The sequence below is a fragment of the Lissotriton helveticus genome, chromosome 10, assembly GCF_964261635.1.
Source record: "Lissotriton helveticus chromosome 10, aLisHel1.1, whole genome shotgun sequence".
Taxonomy (NCBI): Eukaryota; Metazoa; Chordata; class Amphibia; order Caudata; family Salamandridae; genus Lissotriton; species Lissotriton helveticus.
Window position 1 is genome coordinate 64,901,615 of NC_136071.1, and position 18,189 is coordinate 64,919,803.

At 41.7% G+C, this 18,189-nt stretch overlaps 1 protein-coding gene across 1 annotated transcript; it reads left to right on the plus strand.

The window, feature by feature from the left end:
* Positions 1–2,452: 2,452 nt before the first annotated feature.
* On the plus strand, positions 2,453–15,501 carry LOC144783917 (vomeronasal type-2 receptor 26-like). The gene is made up of 3 exons (XM_078662653.1): positions 2,453–2,461; positions 11,453–11,576; positions 14,582–15,501. Exons 1-3 carry the CDS (start codon positions 2,453–2,455, stop codon positions 15,499–15,501), a joined length of 1,053 nt encoding a protein of 350 aa, XP_078518779.1.
* The last annotated feature ends 2,688 nt before the right edge of the window (positions 15,502–18,189 follow it).

Sequence of the window (18,189 nt, forward strand, 5' to 3'; positions counted from 1 at the left end):
TTGATTGATCGATTGATTGATTGACTAATGGATCTCTAAAAATGTTGTCCGCAAAATTCTGGAATGCTGTAAGGCCATTACAAAAACTGAATATGACTCTGTTTCACACTCATCTCCCGACGGTAAATGCCCCAAACCAACAGACAAGGTCTCTGTCACTGATAGCCACCGAGCGGCTCCCACGGAGCGGGGGCCGCGAGGCGCTGGTTTTAACTCCCAGGTGCGGTGGGGGCGGAAAGAGGACAAAGCGTTGCCGCGCGGGCTGCCGGTCCTCGCAGTCCTGCCGGTAAATGCCCCAAACCAACAAACAAGGTCTCTGTCACTGATAGCCTCCGAGCAGCTCCCGCGGAGCGGAGGCCGCGAGTCGCTGGTTTTAACTCCCAGGTGCGGTGGGGGCGGGAAGAGGACGAAGCATTGCAGCGCGGGCTGCCGGTCCTCGCAGTTCCGCCAGATCGAAGAAAATGGTCCTCTCTTGTCAGGTTTCTTGAAAGAGGCAGACGTCGTTCGCATCTATGAAAGTGCCCCATTCAGGGCTATCCACTTTATTGCCCAGGCCTGCCACGTTCCAAGAAAGGATTTTTAATGGGGTGCAATCCACTCGTGATCATTGGGCTGGCAAGGTGGATTCAGCCTCAACGATTGAAGTGGGAGCCTTACTGGTTTTTGCCTGCCCAATGACTTCACTGTCAATAGAGGAATTAGATGTTTCATCCTCCGGTGACCCTAGTTGAGTGTTCCTCCCACTGTTGTCTTCCCGGCTGCAATGATGCTTCCCCACAGGGCAACACCCTACGCTGGCTTCATAGTGCAGTCAGTCAACCTGCTCCAAGGAACTATACCTGTTGGTGTGAAAGTAGTTGGTAGTCCTGGGAGTGTCATGCAGAGTGGTCCTGATTCCTCTGTGATTGCCCTTGTGTCTCACCCTTGTCCAACCCTCTTCCAACCCGGGACCAGGTTGCATATTAAGTCGTGGATAGAGGAACGACAATGGGATAGACAGAATTGTAGTGTTCTCTATGCTGGGGGGCCAGTTACAGATGTGAGAGACAATTCCTGGGTTCCTAAAATTCACCAAAATACAGTCACCTTTGATTGTTTTGTTGGTATGACCCACCCATTGGACCCTTCTAACCATTAAGATTTCACTTGAGACATGGTTGGGAAGGCGTCGGAAGGTATTCAGCCAACTAGCGACTTTATTCCTCAAAGATGAGTAGGATTCTAGCGTTGAGTTACTGAGCTCGGGGACGCCAGTAAGAACCACTATGTGAGGAGCGGCCTCAGGGGGTAAATTAACTACGTTTTTTATCCTCAGTATCCGCTCATCATTCACAGTTAGGTCACTAGGCTGCCTGTGGGAACTAGTCGATGCAACAGAGTCCTTATTCTGTGCTGGAATGGTAGAAACTGCTTTGGGGAGAAATATTTGGTGGAGGAGGGGGTTCTGATGTTAAGGAACCCCCCTAACAGAATCAGAGGCCTTCTGCGTAATTTCCGCAGCCTTCAACTCGTCTACCAGAACCTCAGTTGCCGCTTCTATAGATTGCAGCTTGAGTTCAATTCGATCCAGTCCAGCAACAAGGGGGTCAATCAAGGTTCTCAGAGTATTTTCGAGGGCGAGAGTCAAGTGATCACCCCCAACCGGAGCTACATCCCCAAATCTGAAAGCAGTAGGCTGTACAATAGGCAAAGGGTTAGGTGGGTTAGTAATGACCTTATTTACTTGCGGAGCCACACTAACTTCTAAGGGCCCTACAAAATCTTTGGTGGTGGAACATTTATCTAGTTTCACCTTTTTTCCACCCCTTGCCTGTGGACCACGTTTTCTTTTTGGGACAGCCCCTTCTCGGATTCCTTGTAAGTGAACAGTCACGGAATCCTGCCTGTCACCAAGTGACGGGCTATTAGCATTTAGTTGCACAGACATAGCCTCAGAGATGGCCCCAAGGCAGTCTCTGTGGGGGACGGGGCTTCTCCTAAGCTCTTGTAATACAGATGTTATTGTCTGGTCAATGGTACTAAGAAGAGTAGTAGGGGAATCACCACGTTTTTCGGGCGTTTTAGCATTAGCGATAAGACCCAATGAGGATGTTCTAACATTTTCAATTCCCTGCGAAAGCCGCCTTTCTAGTACAGTTAATTCATTAGCAGGAGTGAATTAGCTCTGAGCAGGAAATTGTCCAAAGTACCTGCCACCATAGTGCTCGACGCCGTGGCTCTGCTTCTCGTCTCCCGAGTAGACATGGTCCTTAATACGGAAGCCTCCAACCAAAGTAAGAAACAAATGGCTAACGCACAAAAGTCAAAGGAGGATGGACCAAGAAGGGTGGCCCGGTCCGGTCTTACCCGGGCTGTAACGGGCTGGAACGAGCCCGCCCTTGGCCCGAGCTTCGCCCGGCGCGCACCCGCGTGCGTCCCGCGAAGCGTAGTGCAGGCCCAGTTATATAGGAGAATGGCGACGGTAGGCGGGAAGAGGACGAAGCGTTGCCACGCGGGCTGCCGGTCCTCGCAGTCCCGCCGGTAAATGCCCCAAACCAACAAACAAGGTCTCTGTCACTGATAGCCTCCGAGCGGCTCCCGCGGTGCGGGGGCCGCGAGGCGCTGGTTTTAACTCGCAGGTGCGGTGGAGGCGGGAAGAGGGCGAAGCATTGCAGCGCGGGCTGCCGGTCCTCGCAGTCCCGCCGGTAAATGCCCCAAACCAACAAACAAGGTCTCTGTCACTGATAGCCTCCGAGCGGCTCCCGCGGAGCGGGGGCCGCGAGGCGCTGGTTTTAACTTGGGACCCCATTATTTATGCCTGTCTCAATTTGAGGACCCAAACTTGAAGGCCCAAATTAGAGACAGATCAATTGAGCTCACCGTTTGCGGTGGTACTAGTCTCCCCCATGTGACACATTGGTGGTGTCAGTAGATTGAAACTAGAGGTGACCGTAACTCATGTGATTCCTTGTAGTGGAATAAAGAAGAGTCAACAAAAAGTTCTGCATCCAAAATGAGAATTACCATCACAGCACAAAATTAAAATGTATTAAATAATTTAAAAATATAACTCTGAGGTAAATAAATAAATAATATTGCTAACTGATTAATATCTCAACAAAATAGATTGCAATAAACAATTTACATTATAATGAACATTTAAAAAAATGACAAATAAAAAACATGGAAAAATATTTTAACACCAAATGAAGATTTAATAAACAATTTAATTATTTTTTGACATGCAAATCAAATAAATCAATTAGGATGAATTAATATATAATTTAAATAAAATCACTACTCACCCAAACTCCGGGTTTCCTCAACCACCAGAAATACATTAAAATCATACTACTAACCTTTTCGCTGCGGCTAGGGTGTGGGCATGGCGCTCCCTTACTCATGATGGGTGGTGTGTGCTCATGACGGCGTGGAGCCGTCAAGACCCCGCCCACTCACTAATTCGCCCGCACATGCGGGGAATTAATGCCGCATAGGTGGAGCGTGGGGGGAACTGCAGTTGCATGACGGCTCCACGCAGTCAAGAGCACACGCCGCCCGTGACTCATGATGGCGTGGAGCCCTCATGAGCATGGAGAGGGTTAAATAATCAACAAGAATATAATTCACAATAACATAAACAATGAGATAAAAACATAAGGGCCCCATTAGGATGCCAGTGTGGTGGGCGCATCCTAATCTCTGCAACGGAACACACACACCGATGGCGGGCGGTCCCATTCCATGGGAGGATGGCAGGCGGACAAAGTCCGCCCACCATCCTAATGAACCCCATGATGCGCTACAATTGGACTATTACATTAAATCACTCATACACTAAATTATTTTTTACTATTTGATATTATTGTAAATGAGTGTAGTCACATTTTTTAACACAATATGGTCAAATAATATTTATGAGTTGATAATCCAGGGGAACGCTTTTCAGATAATCTAGACATACCTGTCCTACTTGCTTCCAGTCTTCCATCAGCAAGAGGTGTTTGATCCTGCTAATATAAATTATGCGGATCTTGGTGACTCAACCCATGGTCCTACGATTAAAAATATCAGCACCTACCATAGACTTCCTGGAATGTTAAACTCAGTTGGTTGGTGCAGTGAACCTAAGTTTTTCCCACACTAGAAATAAGAGGGGTCATGGGTAGTTCTTTTTTACCAGGAGTAAAAACTATGTGCTTTTGCAATTTGAAATACCCTCTCATGATCTTTTTCTAAAAAAATATACTTGATTGCAAATTTTGCTCCCATTAATTTCTTCATCCAACCTTTCAGTAGTAGTTTCTAATTCATATATATGAGAACCTACTTGGAAAGTGCAGGCTGAGAGAATAAAAAATTACACATATCTCACAGGCACAGGAGGTAGACAACTCAGATATTCCTCAAATTAGACCACTCTTACAGGCTCAAAGAGCTGAGATACCATTATTATAGCAGAAAATGACCAGTTGTAGATGTCAAAATATCCATTATGTTAATGTAATCCCACAAGCCCATGCGTATATATGAGTAAATGCCTCCTTTCCTTTTAAGCATAGAATAGCACTCAAATATAGTTTTTAAATATATGTTTAAAATGCAACAACTTGGACCACAAACACACAAACTTGATGTTTTCTCAAACTGGCACACACACTTTGCTACAAATGCAAGTTTTACTTTTGAATGGTATAGGAAATTCAACTTAACATAAGTGCGTAATTTTCTGAAAAATACTAATTGGGAGAAATTGGGTTGTTGGTTGACTGCGGTGTGAGCCCTGGCCAAGGAGCAAGCCCAATCCTTGTCAAGGTGAGGCACAAGCTAACCTCCCCAAGAAACAGCCCAGTGGGACGACCGGTGTACCAACGGAGAGAGCGGTGCACCCAGTACCTGAGCTGGCGCCAGGTGAGGTTGGGCTGTTCCCTCCGGCCTAATTAGTCAGGAGGATGAATACATATTGCACTTCTCCGGTGATATGACTTCTTTTTACATGTATAGCAGTAGCAATATTGGTCCTGAGGAAGCAGCAGGAGACCCTTCGGCTCCGTTTGTCTGCAGAAACATGTCGACCTAAGATTCTCCTTAGTGGTTATTTGTTACACTACTATTTGCACTGTTTTTATTAATTTGGGAGTGACGGGGTGCATAATAAATATTTTTTTCCCCACCACTATCCAATTTTAGAGCAATTTTCACTTTTTCACTTTCACTTGAGTTAGCACTGCTATTCAGTTCCTGGAGAGACACACTTGTTTTACACCCCTAGCCTTTTATCAGTTTCACACACCAGAGTAGGTACCAAACTTCTGCCGTTCTGGTATGGGTGAGAGTACCCTCAAAACTTGAGAGTACCCAGATGATGAAGGGCGGTCTCGTTGGTGACTGATGGGAACTCTTTCACGTTTGAGGAGTTTCTCCCATGCAAGATCCTTTTTTGCTTTTGAACACACGGTTTTGTACAGATACATGATTGAGTTAGTCTGATAACCCACTGCTGTTTATTGTTGGTGTACGAGGCACAAGCTAAGCCAAAATTAACCTGTGTTCAACCCTTTCTTAGCTTGGCACAGAACAGTCAGGCTTAACTTAGAGGCAAGGTGTAAAGTATTTGTGCAACACTTCAAACAGTAATAAAGTGAAAACACTACACAGAAATGGTCCCACACCAAGTTGAAGAACAGAACTTTCTTTAGAAAATAAAACAATATCAAAAGGACAAATATCCAATGACGTGAACCGGGGATAGAAAATGTTAAAGATTTAGGTCAAATTAGTGCCAAAAAGCACAAAGTGCCAACTGTGCTATCTGTTTGCGCCAGACAGGTACAGAGTCACAGTTCTGGCCGACTGCGATGGAGCATGGATGTGCTACAGGGAGCCAGTTGGGCCCGCTGAACAAAGTTCCTTGAATCCTGGTTTGCGGAGCATTGCTTGGAGAAGCATTGAAGATGCATCATGCATCCGAATCATTGCCAGCTACAATGTGAAGGCCTGAGTTGTCATTGAGGATCCCGTTGACGGAGCTTGTGAAGTAAAGTTTGACTTCAGGAATGTGTCATTCAGTTAGCGGGATGCTTCGATTCCAAAGAGCTGAAAGGCTGTGATGCATAGTCCGCCATCATCCAGCTTCCAGTGATGAGGGATGCAAGACAGCGGTTCTGAAGGCGATGTGGGCTGTAGAGGTGAGGCAAGTATTTGTGATGTGTTCAATCCACACAGCAGCGGAGATGCATTGTTTCTGCTAGGGGTTGCGCAATGCAGCAGGGGAGATGTGTTGATTCTGGCGGAACCACAGAGGCTGGCAAGCACCTTAGGCTCACTTCCAAGTGTCCAGGACTGGGGTGGCACCATTGGGCATATAGACTCATAGATGTCCACGTGCAGGTGCAAGATTTTTGGAATCATGTTATGTCCCCAAGGCTTCAGATCAAGAGGTTAGCTATCTAGCCAATTAAGTCACTCTGGGATTTGGGGTCAAGAGATACAGGTTCAGTCCTCCAAACCATAGCAAGAGTGTCAGTCATTTTAGCAACATAGCAGTCCTTCTTCCTGGCAGAATATCCACAGGTCCAGAAGTGTACTGAAGAGTTGGTGTCTGAGGTATCTAGAGGCATGCTTTTGAAGTGCAGAGATGTCTTTCCTTCCTAGCGCTTTATCCAAAAAATCTACAGGGGATATGCTGCCCCTTGTATGGAGACAGAACACACAGTCTACTGAAAAGGGGCTGGGCCAAGATCCCCCTCCCATCCTACTAGTGAGGTCCCATCCTTCACATTGTGCTCCCCATTGTGTGCGGCTATGTAGGAGGTCTACACAAAACCCGCCTGTCACTCACACCTAGTCATGTGATCAGACACAGGCTACAGGTGCCAAATGGCCGAGGGAAGAAAATGTCTGCTTTCTAAAAGTAGCATTTTCAGGATTGCAATTTAAAATCCAACTTTAGGATTCTAAATTGTGATTCCAGAGAAAACAAGCATGAGATCATTGTCTCTTCCTATTTGGAAATTACACTCATAAAATGTAATAAGGCAACTCCAATGTCATCCAATGGGAGAGATAGGCATTGTGGTAGTGAAAAACAAATGTAAGAGATTTCCAATACCAGTACATGTAAAACTTAAAAGTACATGGTCAAACAGTTATATATGTTGCACCCCGCGACCTGGCCTGTCCAGGGTTTACACTAGGGGTGACTTTTATGAAGTAAAAAAGAAGGTTTGGGCTTGTCACAGGGCTTATTTTGCCATTTCGAAGTCCGAAGCAAAACATTATTGGAGAACCACACAAAATTTCAGGTCTAACACTAATGTTATCCTAACATAGCACTGGCTTATGTTTTATTAATGGTGGTTCGATCTTCAAACATCATGCCCATTTATTACTATCCTAAGCCTTAAAAGCTATGGCCAGGATCCCCACCACACATATGACAGGAATGTCCACAAAAATAGCATCCTTATGCCATGTCCTCTATTAAGCCTGGAATGAGCACCCTATTTCAAAGGATGCCAGAAATGTGTTAAGGTAGCTACTATTAAGTGAGGGGTGGTAATCATTTTTCAAATGTCCCTACAATATTCTGGTGATGGGAATTCCTAAGATAGGGCCTCTATTGTGCCAGAAATGGACACCCTAATACCAAAAAAGCCTCCAGCTTGTCAACGATGATCCCTAATATGTCAGGTGATGCCCCCATTACTTCATAAATACCACAATAAGCACCTGATGCCTACCATTAGGTCCAGTAAACATTATGTCAGAAACAGTAAATATAATGGCATAGATCTTCACAACAGGATATACTAAGGGTGTCCCACATGATTCCTGTGTCATCATTGTTCCAAGGAGCAACTACACAATTTGACTGATGTCCTCTATGTAAAGGAAGGCTAACAACTGCCCTGTGCTGATTTATTTACCAGGAAGTGGCACTTGCAAAATACACACATAGGGGCATAATGCATCAATGTAGGCTTTTGCGATTCCTTAATTGCGATTATTAAGGAATCGCAATTAAGGAATTGCAAAAGCCTATGCATGTAGGAATCGCTATAAAATTAGCGATTCACAAACATTCCTTAATTACGACTCGCAAATTGCGAGTCGCAATTAAGGAATGCCTTCTCATTCATTCCTAAGGGCCTACAGGCCCATAGGAAAGAATGAGAAATTGCATGTGCAATTTGCGAGTACCCAATAGGTACTTGCAAATTGCGCATGCAATTTTAAGGGTGCAAGGGTGTCAAAAGGACATTCTGTTGCACCCCCCTGAAATTGATCTGTGCACACATGTTGCGCACACACATGCCCCAGGGGCAGGTGTGTGTGTAATCTACAACTTTGAAAATGCACTTTAGTGAATTTTTCAAAGTTTTTGCAAATTACCATCAAGTTCAAATTGATGGTGATTTGCGACCCCTATTAGCGAAATCGCTATTTGTGATTTCATCATGCATTGCATTTAAGGAATATCAATTTGCGATTTCTTAAATGCAATTGCAATTTAAAAAATCGCAATAAATTGTGATTTCTTAAATTGCGAGAGCCTTACAGTTTGATGCATCGCAGAAGCCCTTTTTGCGGACACAAACGGACGATGTTTGCGAATCGCAGTGTTTGCGCTTGCAAAAAAGGTTGATGCATGAGCCTGATGGAGACTAACACATACAACTTCCATCATTTTCTCCCACTTTGCACCATCTCATTTGTGGCATAACCTCCTATTGTGTATGGCTATCCGAGATTGTCACCTTTTTCTAGACCCTATTTGTGCTGGCTCTTAACCTCTGCTAAACAGGAGTAAAGTGCCCATGCTCTACCTCATTAACTTGCCTGTAAGTCCATTGCATATGACATAGATATAGAAAATAAACCTCGAAGTTAAATTCTTCTGGTGGACTGCAGCACCTATTTGGCCATACACTGAGGGAGCCCGTAAAACATTGCTTCAGGCGGAACCTGTGCTCCCTAAATGTAACAGCCTAACATAACACTCTCAAAATACCTCTTTTGGACACGTGGAAAACCCTGTTTTACTTTTAACATAATAATAAGTCATCTCTAAGTACACCATGTCACCCAAAAGGTAGGGTGTCTGACATTTAAAAGTAGGGCATGTGCAACATTACAGTAGGCTTGTTCATTTGGTGAAACCCCAAAAGTCTGTTTTAACTGGCAGGGATGTAAGTAGTAAATGTACCGATTATAAACTTTAATTTTCAACTTTTGACAGGAAATTAATAAAATTGTCATTCAAGTGTTTTTTTTAGATTTCATAAAAATCCAAAGTAAGGTTTTTAATCAATATTTAGAAAAGGTAAATTATAGAAAGTTACTTTTTACCTGCCTGGAACTGCAGTACACTAACTAGCATTAGCCAATTGATAGCAGGCATGCCAGTGATTGGTATTATTGAGGTGTAATCACTGGTCCAAGAAAACAACAACAGCTTCAGTCTGGATATAAGCTGGATGGGTTTGGGGCATTCAATCCCTATCATGGGAGAAAACTGCTCCTTTCCCTGGTCATACTTCCATGTGGACACACAAGCTCTTCACAAGGAAGAAAGGGTTTCTCCATCTTGAATTTTGGGAGTGAGGGACACTGTGGTAATGTTTGCTCTATAGTAGACAAGAACTGCTTTAAGAGTGGGTAGGTTTACCCTTGTGTATTCTTTCCCCATTGGTTAGGGAGTGTCTAGGAGTTACTCCCACCCAATGGCCAGTAACAAGCAGTAATGTGGTACCCCAGGTAACACTCCAGAGAAATTCTAGGGGCCTGTGGAGGATCAGAAGAGGACTGGATCCTGCTAGCAGCAGCCTTAAAGGAACCCTAAAGGACAGGTTCTGATTGGTCTTATACCCAGAAACAAGAAATGGACTCCAAGGGCTAGCTGTCTGACCTACTTTGTTGCTAGAGGGACACAACAAGCTGAAAGAAGCCTTTTCCTGAAGTGACTAGTTGACCAGTACTAACTAGACCTGGACTGGAACTTTCTGGTCACCTTGCTAGAGTGAGTCCTGGCCCTTAAGTGATATTCCTTAGGTCCTGGGAGCTTTTTTTAAGTGACACACAGAAGTGGATGCAGAAACTTTGAAACTCCTAAACTTCAAAAAGTTTTGGACTTCCAACCCCTTTCAAGCCATTCAGAGGGGTCCTGCAGCAAGGGTGTCAAATGTTGATGCACTTTCTTTGGATACAGCTTCATGCTTGCCCCTACTGGAAGAAATTGAGCTTCATAAAAAAATGAAGTCAGGAAAGTAAAATCTTTGACGGTGTCGAATCAGTGTCATATATCCAACCTGTAGTCATAGCGGTCACCCTGAAATCACGCCTAGGTCCTGGTCTACTGCTTCCATAGATGGTCATTGGTGTTTAGTGGTTTTTAGCACTATTTCTACTTAAGGCATTAACAAATCACATCTCAGGTCTCCCTTATTGGATTTTTGAGGTTTTGGTGTCATTTTATTACATTTTACTCTACTTTTCTACTCTGTTTAGGATTTGTATTGTTTGTTGTTCTGGCTTTATTACTGTTTTGGTACAAATACTTTACATATTACATATAATTTAGTGACTTTGGGGTGTACTCTCTAGGAATCATTGGTGGTTTATTTTCAAAATGTACTACACACAGGCAGGTTCTGCCAAAGAAACAAGCCCCCATGTGACAGGGCTGCATTGTAATTGCTTGTGTTGCAATACCTGTGATGTCACATATGGCATGTATGAGCTCATACTCTGGCTAGAAAGGAAGGCTCCGAAGCCAGTCTTAGTTTTATTTTTTACTTGGAGAAACACTGGATTATACACTGGATTATACATACCTTCTCATGTTATGCTTCCCTTTCCTGATCACAACAAGATGTGGTATTTTGAAGTTATATTCTTTACTTCTGTTCCAATTCTGCTATTGCAAAGTCTAACCATTCAATTTTAGATGATGTAGGATTCCTACAACTGTAATGGTGACCCGATGCTTTTATTATATTAAAAAAATACCGAGCAACAGCACTATTGCACACACTTAAAGGGGTCAGAAGACAAAGACACCATTAGCATAGACATGTCTATCATCTGATCTTCAGAATGATCATTCCAGTTTGTTGAATTACCTTCCTATCTTGCTGGGTTGGGTATAATAAGAAGTCATCCTATAGGATGGTCCTTTTGGTAGCCTTATCTTACTGCCAAAACCTAACCTGGTCACTTGGTAAAAAGTAAATAAATGGCATCTACATATTCCTGGAGGTAATTTTTGCAAAGAATAATATATTTTAATCAAAACATAATATCCATTCAGAGTTAATAGAAGAGGTATATGCTTTATCAGGAAGACAGCTCCAATGGATACATTTCACCACCCCTCTTTCTTGTTCACTCTTCTCCTCTCTCTGTTTTTCTCTCTCTATTTGTTCTTCTCTCACTCGCTTTCTCTCTTTTTTTCTCCCTCTCTCTTTCTTAGGCCCCTATGTCAGTCTGCAGTAAAAGCTGTCTCGCAGGAGAGAGGATATCAGCAGTTTCTGGACGTCCTTCTTGCTGCTTTCAGTGTTTACCCTGTTCTGAGGGGACTATCTCCAACCATACAGGCGAGATTAATGACTATATTAGAAATATTTGAAAGAGGTAGCGGGTAAATATTTTTGACACAATATTTTTATAATATGTTTAAAAAATTGTGAAAATGAATAAGTGAACAGTAAGTGTTTAACATGAGGGAAGTTTCCCATACAGCAGTGCAACAGGAGGGTGCGCTAGGTGGTGCCCGAGTTTCCGACTTTCAGAATTGTGTCTCATAAGCTGACCTTCCATTAAAGGATTTTAAATTATTCATTTTAGTGTAAACAGTATATCTCTATCTGCTTGCAGTCCAAATTCATCACAAAAGTAGAAAATGGCTTTTGAAGTTTTACAATGGTAGGACATGTAAAACCTAGGCACACATGTCCTACGTTTCATAAACAATGCACCCTGCTCTATAAGCCTATAGAGCCTCCATTAGGGGGTGACTATTATTACACCCTATTTTACTGACATATAGAAAGTGGGCCACTTGTCTAATGACTGAATGATCAACTGTGGGAACTGGTGGGTGTATTATATAATCCTGAATTCAATTCATTGTATGAGCTTCAACAAACCACTAACTCCCCATTCTTTGCTTCCCTTTTCTGCTCAAACAAATGCCACCAGTTAGAAGTGAATACAATGCTGCATTATACTTTATATTTAACAAAATAAACACTCATGTAAAAATCACAGCTAAAGTACTGAATACGGTTACAAAATATTGTTTGCAAGTATTGTTCAGGGGTCCATAGGCATCTTACATTTGGAGAGCTTACATATGATCTGGTAGCAACACTCGAAGGAGATGGTAAATATCACTGGTGGCAATAGTACCTGGCTCAGTGGACACCAGGGTGCTACCTCAACAAATGCGGAAGGGGCATGCAAGAGCCCCTGCTGGTGTGCCCCTGACTGGAGGAAGGAGAGTGCAGAAAGCAGAAGATGAGTTCACCCAGATGCAATGAAATCAGCCCCCATTCACCAAATCTAGCCTGGATCAATGGCATGAGGGGCTATGCATGTACTCCAGTGTTGGAGATTAGCGGACTGCATGATCGAGGCAGTCGTGCAGATTCTGCAAGAGGAGTAGCCATGCAGTACCTGGGCACATCCCCTAAAGCTACTTGATACTGCATTTGGTGTTTAACAAGGAGTCACCTCAATTCCACCAAGAAGTGAAATGCTGTGTGTTTGCCTCTGGCCACTCAAGCATCGTGCTTGTGCCTTTCCCTGTAACTGTGAGTGTACATGATGAGCATCACACAAATGTAGAAGGAAACTCTGTGCATGTGACCAAACATGCTGATCTCCAATAATGTTAAACAGAAGAGGTGCCCAAGTGCTTGCAGGGTATGTATTTCACACACATTCACAGCAACCATTTCTAGCAGAAGGCTTGTGAGGAAAGCAACCATTAGGGAATGGGGGATAAGGAGGAGGGGATTGGAGGAGAAGCAAGGTAGACAGAGATAGAATGATAGATGGGATAAAATAGTCCCTCATATGCAGCACAATTGAAAGTGTGCCTTCAGCAGTGTAAAGATACATTAACCAGCTGAAACATTGTACGACCGAAGTAGGCCTGGGGGGGGGGGGTGAAGGGATAACAATAGCGATGGAAGATATCAAATCAGGAGCAGGGAATTCAAAAAAGAGAAGAAGGGCATCCAATCATGAGTAAGTTGCAGCAAATTAGACCACTCTTAGTATATGTAATTGACTGGCAAAAATGTCTGTCTCCAACAGACAGTGTAGAAAAGAAAACACAAGATAAGCCATTATTTCTATCCCTTACTTTCACCCTCACTACACCAAGCTTGGTAATAACAGTTGAGCCAAGGGCAGGACGTCTACAGGTAGTTAAATATATCCGACAGAGAATGGTGAATTTTAAATCTTTTGAGAACCCCTAAGGTTCAGCAAGCAAAAGGCCTGAGGAGATTGTTTGGGTAGATAGGGTTTCTTAGTGAGTGATAGCAGGGTCAAAGCACTGTTAATGGTAAAAGAGGGTGTGTTTAACTCCTGAGTATTACAAGATTATTCCTTTCTATTTCTTTCAGATTGCTAATAGGGCACTTCTTAATGCTCTGTTTGTAGTTTGAAATTGACATGCATTAAAATGTATGGTACACATTGACTCAAAAGCCCAAGGTGAACAGAAGGAATTATGATTTTGATCCACCCAACATACTTTGTTTTATAGGGAGTCAAACTACAAGTGACAACTTTTAACTGAAGTGAAAGGAAAATTAATGCTTCATATTTGCAATTGAAAACATGCAAGAAGAAGAACATCTAATATGCCCTTGCATATCCATTTTAGAGTGAAAACACATTACTTGTCTTTTCTTTTGGGAGGGGGGGTATTGTTTTCTCATCTAAAATTCTTACACAATGCCAATTATTTTGTATGCGTTCATACAGCATATTCACCTGTGGGAAAAAATACGCTTTGACAACATAAATATGTTTTTGTCACTTCCAGATCCATATCGGCACAATGTTTAATTATTTACCTATATTTATTTTTATCTGAGAAATTAACATCTTAATTTGATTTAGTAATAAATCAATCCAAATCCAAACCTAATTAAGTGTATAATTAATACAGTGAGTGGGTCCAATATAAGGCACTGGAGGTACAAATATTTGAAATGTAATATTTTTCATAAAATTATGGCTCCAAGGATGGGATAACTTGCTGCTCTTGGTCCTAGATGTTGTTGTTGCTTTTGATTCTACCTAAGGAACACGGATCACAACTGAAATTCAGTGACATAAACAGAATTAGAGATTTATAATTAATGGTGTTGTCTAGTAAAGCCATTTTAGCTTTAATGGAAGAAACTATTCATCTTCCTTAACCATGGGAAACATATCTTAAGATTGATTTACAAATAACAAAATGTTTGCTTGCATGTTATCTTTAATGCTAGAAAACCTTCTCCTGTTCACTACTTTAAAATCATCAGTAGCATTAAAGTAATCTTCCTGTAGACATTAAACTATTTTATTTTTTCCTCAGATTCCTTAAATTGTTTGAAGTGCCCGGATGACAAGTGGTCAAACAGGAAAAGAGATGGTTGCATCCCAATGGAGATTGAATTCCTGTCCTTTGAGGAACCCCTAGGATTTGTCTTAGTTTTGATCTCTGTCTTCCTTTTTCTTAATACCACCTGGGTCCTGTGGCTCTTCAGATGGTACCGTCACACAGCAGTAGTTCGAGCCAACAACACCCAACTTAGCTATATTTTACTTGTTGGCCTCATGCTGTGCTTTCTCTGTTCCCTGCTTTTTATTGGACAGCCTAGGAGGGTGACATGCATGCTTCGGCAGGTGATCTTTGGCATTTCATTTTCTCTCTGTGTTTCCTGTCTATTAGCCAAAACAATCACAGTGGTCATAGCTTTCAAGGCCACCAAACCTAATAGCAACTTAAAGAAATGGATAGGACCCAGGACTTCCTCTTCAATTGTCCTGATGTCTTCTTTGACCCAGTTTGTGATTGGAGCCGTCTGGCTGTGGACCTCACCTTCTTACCCTGAACTTAACACTAAGGCTATCCATGGGAAGATGACAGCAGAATGTAATGAGGGTTCCTTTTTAATGTTCTACTGTATGTTGATTTTTATGGGACTGTTAGCTTGTATATGTTTTGTGGTTGCTTTCTTAGCACGGAATTTGCCTGACACCTTCAATGAAGCCAAGTTTATCACCTTTAGCATGCTGGTGTTTCTCAGTGTTTGGCTCTCTTTTATCCCAGCCTATCTCAGCACAAAAGGAAAGTACCTGGTAGCTGTTGAAATGTTTGCAATTCTATCATCTGGTGCTGGTCTTCTGTACAGCATTTTTACTCCCAAAATATTTATCATCTTCTTGAGACCAGAAATAAACACTAGACAGTATTTAATGTCAAAACCAGTACCATCTAATAAAATAAAATAGGATGCATATTATATTCGCTGTCTTAGCATTAAATATAGGATTCACGTAATCCATTTTACTTCTACAACCTATTTCCTATTCAACTTTCTATACATAAGTCCAAATTAATTCAATGCTGGCTCTTTTTTCCAGTTTGAAACCTTTACATGTATTAGTTAGAGAGCTGTCTAGTACCGAGAATGCTATCCAGAAATTAAAAAACTATATTTCCAGAACCATCTAAATCCATTCAGAGATGTCTTGGGACAAAGGAGCAGGTGGAAGTTGCCTCAATGTTCGTCACAGGACATGACATTAATGGCATAAAAGTTAAGGTAAGAGACATTTAAGTTTAAGGAGATACATGTATGCTAAGAATATGATATTGAATGCTCTGACTTTACAAAAGTTGGCTACCATTTAATAGACATATATGAATTATTCATAAATATAAACTTACTTCCGGCTTTTGCTGGAAGTAAGTAAACAGCAATTTCTGCCAACAAGACCAGTCCAGTGATCTAAAATCGTTCAGTGCTTTAGAGTGGTTTACCCCATTCCTTAAAAGTTATTTTTCTCAATGCTAGATAAAAAAAATGCTGTTGCACAAAGTGGTGTGGTTGAATGAGCCAACCACATTGTGTTTTAAGATATTTAAAAGTGTGTGATGCATTTCCATTGAGACAGCTGGAAAAGAAACTTAAACTTTATCTGGTCATATTAATAGTCACAAAGCTGCAACCTGGCCTATGCTACCCTATTGTTGATTTCCATAGGTCACATTGTCATACTGATCATTTCACTCACATTTAGATACTGACCATTAGCTTTGGCAATTGGACCTCATTGAAAGGCTTACACTGAATGCATCTACTCTGGCAGTGTGATAAAAAAAACACATCTGCAATATCATGAATTTGCTTGTTTATCTCCCAAGAAGACTTCCAAAATCATGATCTGTACAAAGAAAAAAACTCTGAGTCTACATGTCTAACCTCTCCATGCAGTGTGATAAGTGTTGTATGACAAACTAGAGCTAACAGCTATGACTATGCGAAATAAATATCTGTCATAGAGCCAGAGATAGTGGGGATCCATGAAGTTCAATTTAAATGGGGGTTGAGGAGAATGGTCTAAATCTGAATTTCCTAGTTAATTCCTGGAAAGGATAAGAGATATTGACTGACAGATTCTCTAGTTGATTAAAATATTGGGGCTATTATTGGCACTATTTCTTAGATAATCTGTAGAAGAATCAGAACAGGCATTGCAGGGTCAGGGATGGTGTTGTCCTCAAGAATAGTGTGTAGAAGTGTGACCTTAGAGATGAGATTTAAAAGAACAATTTAAAAATACAGGCACTTATAAAGATTAGGGGCCAGATGTAGGAAGGCAAATACCGGTCGGTAACGGCCGATTTCGGCCGTTACCGACCGGTATTTGAAGTTTGGGATGTAGGGGCATGTTAAAATACTGATTCAGTAATTTTACCAAATCGGTATAATTACCGAATCTGTATTTTGACATGTAGGTAGCACTATAATCAGTGCTACAGGGGTTTAGGAATTCTTAATTTACCACCAACTAGAAGTTGGTGGTAAATTATGAAAACCCTTCAAAAAGCATTTCTTTTGTTTTATGCCTTAAGAGAATGTATGTCTGCAACATGTGCACCCATGCACAATTGAGGGGTGCAACAGGGTGTCAAAGTGACACCCTGCCACCCTTCAATGTTTCCCCCAATTACCGAATCGGTATTTACCGATTCGGTAATTGACATTCATTCCTATGGGCCTCTAGGCCCATAGGAATGAATGGCAATTACCGAATCGGTAAATACCGATTCGGTAATTACCAAATCATACCAATTCAGTAATTAAATCGGTAAAATTACCTACATTATGATTGCCAGTTCTTAAATATCGAATCGGTATGATTCGGTATTAAAGAATTGGTAATCTGGGATTACCTACATCTGGCCCTAAGTCATGAAGTTCAATATCAGTAATTTTTTTTAAACCATAAATGTTTATCAAAATTAAAATTTAAATACAGAATCCAAAAATAGGGTCAAATTCAATGACTCAGCCCTAAGACTTAGGAATCCATTTTCAAGGCGTCTCTTTAGCATTGAAATAGATGCATTATTGAGCAATATCTCCCCACAAATGTACATTGAAATTATAGAACAAATTGACAGAGAATTGGGCAGTGTGCCTAATAGACCTGGCTCACCAGCATGTGATGATGTTTTAAAGTCATTTTCACCATAGAAAGTAATATAAATCACAATGTTAGCATGGGGTGAGCACATGTATCGCTATAGCAGCAAGTCACAGTTCAGCATTACAAAATATTATATGATACCACCACCCTTGCACTATCCCACAATATGAATATTTATTGGTTCCTTCTGACAAATTTCATCAGTGGTCCCAGAACAAACTAGTTTCGTGGACAATGAAAAGACTCATGAATGAATGCAAAACAGTGTACATCCATAGTTCTTCAAGCTCAGCTTGTGAATACAAAATGAACAGTGCACATTTAGTATTGTGTGCTGTCAAGGAGAAAATGTAAATACACATTAAATATTGTGAAACAGCAGCCATGTTGTTCCCAAATGGAGTCGAGGCCTAGTTGAGCTCTACTTTAACATAGGTCAGTAAAACAGGTTCTATATGTCACAGTGATTTTGGTTCAATTGGA